The sequence below is a fragment of the Artemia franciscana genome, chromosome 12 (assembly GCF_032884065.1).
Source record: "Artemia franciscana chromosome 12, ASM3288406v1, whole genome shotgun sequence".
NCBI lineage: Eukaryota > Metazoa > Arthropoda > Branchiopoda > Anostraca > Artemiidae > Artemia > Artemia franciscana.
The window spans coordinates 19266730-19275597 of NC_088874.1; the positions used below are offsets into that span (position 1 = coordinate 19266730).

The following is an 8868-nucleotide window of genomic DNA, read 5'->3' on the forward strand; positions in this document are numbered from 1 at the left end:
AAAAACTGAATGATCTGGATTTTCAATGCTGTGGAGGGCCAAAGTCGAATCAAAATCCTCCTTTTCATTTTTATTTTCTCATCCCAGATATATCTAGTGTTCATGTCGTTACCCCCCTGGGAGCCCACGATTACCCTCCTCTCCAGAAAATGCCCCCCTTGGAGAATTCCCCCCTCTACCGCGGAAATTCCCCAATTTTCTCCCTGGATAATTTCGGATCTTCATTAGAAGAGATATTGAAATTTCTACTCCCCTGCTAAGTCAGAGGCAATCGTACAGCACTACCCATAATAAAGACACATAGGGTTCAAAATATTAGCATTTGTTCATTTATTTTTTCCCAGAAGCTTTTCATGTGGAAAAGGAGGTTGAATAAACTTTGGAGGAGGCTCAATCAATTGGAAATCAAAAGTTCCAGTGCCCTTTACTAAGATTTAGACTACTTTTCTATCAATTGCTACCGACTGTGTTGTCTTTAAGATATTCTTATTCTAGTTTAGCGACCCTTGTGTTTCAGCAGTTTTTTTTTAAACAGTCTTCAGATAAGTACAGAATTAGTTCTAAGGAAAAGACAAGGTGAGCCTGGAAGTAGAAACTGATATATAATCCTCAGTTGCGTATCCAGGACTTTTGTTGGGGGAGGGGGGGCTTTGCAGCAGGCACAGTCATCTGAATCAGAATCTGAGTCTGAAGGAGGGGAGCTAGATTCGCCAACAGATCCTATTGAAGACGGTCTTAATGACTGAAAGTGACTGAATGCTCTGGTATTACGATCCAGTTCTTAGTGAATCAAAGTGCTAGAAACCACGTTTTTATTTGTATTTGGTGCTTTTATAAATAAAAGAAAAATAGCATGCATACGAAATGAGAAATTTTGCTGAATATGGCAATTTAAATATGCAAGGCTGGCTGTTAAGGTAACATTTCTAAGGTTTAAACATAAAAAAATTGCCGATATGATTGTACTCCCAAATAGTGTGTTTTTTTTTTTTTTTTTTTTTTTTTTTATAAAATGAATGTCCGAAATCAGGCACTGTGCAAATACTGAGGTATTACCCTAGGCATAAGATTACTAAAGTATTGAACTAGACTATTAATCAAATTGATGATGAATGGGGCATTACCTTTTTTAAGCACAGGAAAATCAGAATCATCAAGATGTTTCTTTAAAATCTGAATGTGATGCTTAAATAGAAATGAAAACTGGTCTTGTATCTACAGGACAAGTCTAAAACGCCAATTTTACCTTATATTTCCTAGGGATTACCATATTTTACCTCATTTTACCTAATTTTACTTACCGAGTTTTTATTTTACGGTAATCTTGCAGCAACTAACCAAGAAAATGGTAAAAATCTCTCCGTTGATATGGATTTGGGCCCTTGTATGGTGGTAATGCATCCTGACTAGTTTGAAAGTCATGTACTGTACTTCGTCAATGGTGTTAGTAAGACCTCAAGAGGTCTCCTTAAAGTCTCAAGATTTTAACAGTTTTTTTAAAAGTGTCAAGAAAATGGTATGCATTTTCCCTATATCGGTGATAATTTCGAATTTCATGTCGAGGAAAAATCGTTAAAACTCGGGACATTATAGTTATACATTATACAGTTATACATTATAGTTATAACTGAACTACATTATAGTTCATTTATATTCAATCCAGCGATAAAATTCATTGATTTATTTTGGTTGCGTAAAACTGTACTGAAGGGTAAAGGTTTGGAAGAAAGGGTAAAAAAGGTATTATATATCTATTTTTCCAAAACGTATAGGAGATGGAAACACGAAGATGTAAATATGGTCAAGATTTGCTCATGTCAGCATCACACTACCCCTTAACAATTTTTCAAATTCAGCTGTTTCTCAATAAAAAAGAGCGAAATAAAAAGAAATTCATCTAACCTTCTATCGTTTTCCGTAAACAAAATTATGTTTTATAATAATTATGAATTTCATCTTACAATAGCAAACTTCTAGTTCAAAGAATAAAAGAATCAAGCTTAAGCTTTCGAGCGATTAGTTTTCTTGTTTTATTTTCTTTTTCTATCGCCACAAGGCAATGGAAGGTGGCAAGGAAAGACACAAGTAGCATTTACAAATCTTAATTTAAGCTTCTTCTGACAAACAATTCATATACTTGGGTAATTAACTAGATCCTTACCTTTTCCGGAGTCGGCCATCTTGACTCCAGCTCTTTCTTATAAAATTCAGATCGAATCGCCCAGCCTAGCCCAGGATGAGATTCTGTTCTATATAAAAGTCGCTTGTCGTATGAGCTGTGTTCATACCCATGGTCGTTCCAGGCAGATATACAATAAAGAGTATCGTCTATATCCAAAAGCCACAATGTCTGGTTCATATAACTGAAAGTCCACAAACACAAAAATGAATAAGTAAAAAAGACATTGTTTTAACCATAGAAGAAGGGTGAGGATAGAAGCTAAATTAGCGTTGGTCGCCTGTTAAGAAGGGGGCGGGCCTTTCTCTTTATAATCTATTAAAAATGCTACAACGGAGTTTGCCCTTTACAGATTTATTTTTTATTTGATGTAAAATTTGATGTAAAGATGAGAGATGGCTGTTTAGAGATTGCATGTGTTTCGTCTGTTTTTTTTTCTTTTATTTCTTTGCGTATTTCTTTGATTTTGAATGAATAGTTGTTATTTATATTTTGTTGTTTTGCTGCTGAACAGGGACATTTTAGGTCCCTAAATTGAGCAGCATATTATTAATATAAGTACAATTTTAATAGTTTTTTGGATTAAATAAACTCATACCTACATGCCTACCTACCTACCTACAGAAAACCCATACTTGGAAAATGAACAAGTGATTGGAGCCCAAATAATATTTAGTCCAAATATAGGATTCAAATCCTTTAGATTTATTTTAAATATTTAGTATTTGTAGAACCAGTCTAATTATACAATCATTTATTTGCTATTCTTCTTCTTGTTGTTGTTTGAATTAACACGGAGAGGCTTTCACATAATCTCATCACCAGAATCGGACTCCAGGCCCTGCAGTATGTGCTACAGCTGACATCAAACTGTGAGTCTCGTATTACTAAGCTGAGATCAAACCCACCGCGCTAATACTTCATTTGCTCTTAATACATCATTTGCTCTTAGACAGAACATCTCTTTTCCTATCCATTTTATACAGTCAACACATATATTTAATATAGAAATGGTGACAAAACAGGGAGGCGGGTATTCAGACGGTTTGAAAATCGGATATAATTTAATCTGGATATCAAGTTCCAGTTCTATTTATTTTCATAAAATAACAATAACAAAAACAATATCCCAAAGGGCTCAATGGCCCGTTATTTGGGAAACAGCATACAATAAATAAAGAATGATAAAACTTGTCATAAACATACTAACCAACATCTAAATATAAATTTATAAGGAAAAGAATTCAATTCACCGGCAGTCCCCACAAAACAGCGACCCTCACATCACCCGACAATAAAATACAAATTAAAATTCTCTGCGTCAACGAGGATACAACACCAACAACCCCCCCCCCCCAAAAAAAAAACACAAGAAACATTTAATAAGAAACCTTTATTAAAAAACTTTTCATCTGTCTCTTAAAGGAGCCAAGTGTTCGTGACTGCCGAATCTCAGCGGGAAGTCAGGTACTCTTATTCTAATGACTTCTTATGTTTGCTAAAGAAACTTCTGCTGTTTCATTGTTTGCATATCTAAAGATCAGAACTTATTTGTTGGTTTATCAGTAGAGTATCGAAACACAGTTTAAACTTGGATGAGTCTAAGCAGGCGAAAAATGAATCTTGCTAAAAGTAGTTTAATTATTTATTCTACAAGTCCAGCTCTGTATCTATGGCTCCAAAACGTTCGTTATGAGGATATTATATTTTTCACAGTTATTTAAGCACATTATAATAAATATCTGCCTTTTTTCTTGCTGTGAAAACTCACGCAAAGATGTTTGGTAAAATTCTATTCGGAGACTTGGTTCTACGCAAGCTTAGATTTTATGTCCCAAGTAAAATTTGACGTTGATGAATTTTAATTTATTCATCGTTTCATTTTGTACTACTAATTAATTTGGCCTACAGAATCTTAGTCTATAGTTGAACTTCTTAAAGTGATTGAAATAATCTTATTCGTAGAATTTATGTTCGACCATTAACAGAATCAGCAAGGGACTTGTACAGTAAATAAAAATTTGTCAGCTGTTGGTCTGCATTTTTGTACACTTGCCTTTTTATGAGTCATTATGAAAATAACTTAGGACCACCTTGCTTACTCGGATCTTTCTTTCTAGACTAAAACTTCATAGCTACCCACGTTGCAAAAATGAATATTCTAAGCTCATTTTTATGTCTGCCACGAAGGCAATGAAAATATTAAAAAAAAAAAAAAAAAAAACACTATAAGGTATTCTGTTTCAACCAATCTGTCCAAGATATTTTGGCTCTGACCCTCTCTGTCAAAGCTCCTCTTAAGTGTGTCAATGCTGCTTGTGGTGACTCTTTTATTCGATAAGTGATTCTATTTGTTTAGTTATTTATAGCTTCAAGATTATTTCTTTAATAAGCAGAGATAGGATTTCTTTTTTTTTTTTAATATTAGCCAGTCAATGAGAACTTGACATATAGCAAAAAAGGAAAGAAAACAGCACAAAATCGTAATAAAATCATAATTCAAAGAAATGATTTAAAAAACGCAACTTTCCATGCAATTACTTTTCCCTTTTGATATTGTTTTTCTGCAAGGCAATGGAGAGGGGTGGAGGATAGACTCACGTCCCTCGGAACTAACTTATGAAGAAAGGCTTATATACAAGCAGCTCGTAAGCGAAAATCATGTCGTCACGCACGCGTTTATATGAAATACATGGAAACTTTAGAGACCCTAGCCTTTCTTTATTAAGTTTTTCCTCATTAAGTCTAATAACCTTATTCTCATCTCTCATCTTACTTTTGAGCATACTACAAGCGGATATTGTCGTCCTTATAGGGGTCTGGAAGCTATAACTAACCCAAATTTGGGCTTGGGTAGCTAAAACGCTTAATGTGAAACTTCGTTATGACTCTTACCTCCTAGAGGCGATGATTTTGGCGTGATTATGAAAATTGGGGCTAATGCCCACCTGAATACCGAGGTACTTCTCTAGATGCGTGATTGAATCTGGTTGATGTATTGCCTGCTTGTCATCGATAGCATAATCGTAGCTTAAGTTACTTTCAATTTGTCAGTATGGAATTCTAATCTTAAAGCTCGGATAAATCTCATCGATAGAGACTGGAGTTGTTCTTGTTAAAAGCTAGACCAGGCAACTTTGAATAACTAAATGATGAATTTCATGCGAAACGATACAACATTTTCTTAGTTCAATATTGCTTCCACTTCCCCCTTATTTTACTACAATATCTGGAGGCTCGAATAGCAAACAACTTCCGGATATTATTTATAGACTGATAAAACTATGTTTTCCTGTTTTGTTTTGTTTTGTTTTTTTGTTTTTTTTGTTTGGAGTTACTAAAACTATTTTCATTTACTCATCGAGAACAAGATAGTGACTTGAGTTCCCATACTTCAGGAGGATATCTAATTATGCTATCAGTGTAAATCAATCTACTTTAACAAGTCACTGCTTTACCTCAGAAAATCGGGAGACACGTCAACGTCATCTTCAAGGACAACCAAATATTTTGATTCGGGATACATATTTAAAGTCGAAGTTAAGGAAGTCTTCAAATGCTGGGATACTCGACCTTTTCCAACACTCGACGGAGCATGTTGATGAACATTTAAGCCAAAAAGATCAGCAACTGCAGCCGGCTCAGTGAAGTATCCATCTATGAAGACTTCCACCAGAGACGCGTTGACACCCCGTACTCGTAGTAAAGATGTTATGGTTCTAGAATAAACATAAAAAATAAACTTGTGTGGTACATGGTTTCATGTAATTACGTGAAATTCAGAGCACAAGTGATCAGGCAAGTACACAGGGGGGGGGGGGGGGGAATGGGGAGAGTCTACAAACTCTCTTCTGAAATCTCAATTTTTTTACGATTGCTCCAATAATTTTAGTGACAGGAAAAAAACTGTGAAACTTATAACCGTAGAAGTTGATTGAATTCAATACCATATATATATATATATATATATATATATATATATATATATATATATATATATATATATATATATATATATATATATATATATATATATATATATATATATATATATATATATATATATATATATATATATATATATATATATATATATATATATATATATATATATATATATATATATATATATATATATATATATATATATATATATATATATATATATATATATATATATATATATATATATATATATATATATATATATATATATATATATATATATATATATATATATATATATATATATATATATATATATATATATATATATATATATATATATATATATATATATATATATATATATATATATATATATATATATATATATATATATATATATATATATATATATATATATATATATATATGTATATATATATATATATATATATATATATATATATATATATATATATATATATATATAAAATATATATATATATATATATATATATATATATATATATATATATATATATATAATATATATATATATATATATATATATATATATATAATATATATATATATATATATATATATATATATATATATATATATATATATATATATATATATATATATATATATATATTCTTTTTGAAAAAAACCTATATACATAAAGATATTTCGATTAAAAGGAAAAAATATACAAAGCAGAGACTGCTTGCCGAATATGAATAGAACGAACTTTTAAAGCAAAATTCTCCCATAGGACAGTCTTACGGGCCGAATTCATAGGAGATGTTTTGCCGTCTCAGCCTTCCACCCACCGCTAGATTTCTTTCCCTGTGTTAGTTATTACGACTTTTTATGTTCAATTACACCACGGGTGCCATATGGATACAAAATGGATTGTAAATAAATATGACAGTTGAAATAAACAAGATAGACGACGTCTTAGACTGTAAATACGAATGGACCATTGAAAAATACGAGTATCTGGGGGAACAATTGAAATTTATTTTTAGGTTAAAGTTTTCCCATGGGACAAAATTACGGGCCAATATCAGAAAAAAACATAGCATGGTACAGGCCAACCCTGCACCATGCTATATTCACGTACAACAGTGCTTTCAAGCGAAAGAAAAAAATAGAAGATGTCTAGGATTGGAGTTCCGAAGGGAGGATTGATGAATACGAATGTCTAGGGATATGAATAGTATGAATTTTTAAGGCTAAAGTTTTCCCATGGACAGTCTTACGGGACAATCTCAGATAAAAATTATCCCTTACCATACTTTGTGTAGGTGCAATAGTTGTTTCAATCGAAATTAATAGAATAGAAGTCGTCTAGGGACACGAGCAGAACATATTTTGAGGCTAAGGCAGTGTTTTTAATTGAAAAAAAAACTGAATAGAAGGCGTCTAGGGATTGGAGGGTATGGATGGTATTTCTAAGCCATATTTTTTCTCGAGGTGGGGAGCTCTTTGCACCCACCTCAGATGGGAATTTCCTTCAACCACACCATGTATATGTAAAATAGTGCTTTTAAACAGAATAAAAGACAGAAATCATCTAAGGATTGACAAATAAAGTGTTTCCAGTAAATCTCTAGTTTTGCCTAAGGGAATATTATCAGCCGGTTTATTTTCCGAACTGTCATGTATATAATTATATATGCTGCAAAGCTAAATTGATAATACTAATTTTGGAATTTGAAGAAATAGGATGCGTAGATCCAGATGCCAGGGCATTCTGATGAGCGTCAATTTCCCGGACATCGTACGGATGTTGGATAAGATACTGACGCAAAAGCTCAAAATTGTAGCTGGATAAAACATACTATGTAAAGCCGAGAAAAAAGAGAAATTTTGCCTTTTGGAGTTTATTGTTACACGTTACCACTGCACTACGGTACTTTTGGGATGAACCAGTTTGCTTCCATTGTAGGTGCTATTTATTGAGTGTTGGTCTGTAAATCATATTGAAGTTACATTCTTATTTTATTCTTTAAGCAATATATATAGTCAAGTAGTAACCTAGATTTTCCTCATTCAGGATTTAGCAGAACCAAGACCAAATCAGAATTAACTTTATTTACCCCAGGCTAGTTCGGGTCTTCCAAATCAGCAAGCTAGGGGCAATAAATCTGGTCGGTCGAGAGAGTGAATATACCATGGCCGGTATATGTAGCACTAGCTCGTTATGCACCCAATCAGAGCGATAGCTTCGGAAGAGAAGATTACGCAGATAAGGTGGAATCGATGGGATTGTCTTAAAAAGACTGTGGGCAGAAAAATATTCCACCGATAGCGCGTTATATGTCAAACTAATTTTAGGTGAAAAAAAGAAAGAAAGACTATAATGTCAGAAAACATACTGACTGATTCCTTATTTGAAACAAACTAGGTTTATTTTAAGCCATAAATTAAGAAAATTTGACAATATTATAAAAAATGACCAGAGATGGTTTTTTGCATGTGCATAAGACAAGATAGTATTTATGTTTTCTAGATGGGGACACAAAAAAATATATACAATCTATACATACCTATACAAATAATGGGGTCGATCACTTGCCAAAACGATGATTGGTATATTCTCCACAACTGAATGCTCTAGCGGTTGATAAGGAAACTTGACAGGAGCTGGATTGGTGCAGCTACAAACCGTCCCATAGCCTTCAACTTGACTGCAAAATTCTCTTCTCCTTTTGTTGTCAGGCGAGTCAATCCAA

General features: G+C 32.7%; 1 protein-coding gene across 1 annotated transcript in view; it reads right to left on the minus strand.

Moving 5' to 3' along the window:
• Positions 1-2127: 2127 nt before the first annotated feature.
• Positions 2128-8868, minus strand: part of LOC136033458 (protein O-linked-mannose beta-1,2-N-acetylglucosaminyltransferase 1-like) — a 35848-nt gene continuing 29107 nt past the window's right edge. The window contains 3 exon segments of the mRNA XM_065714208.1: positions 2128-2363; positions 5638-5898; positions 8683-8868. The exon segment at positions 8683-8868 is cut by the window's right edge and continues 13 nt beyond it. Of these exon segments, the coding sequence (XP_065570280.1) occupies positions 2150-2363; positions 5638-5898; positions 8683-8868 (661 nt within the window). The 3' untranslated portion in view covers positions 2128-2149.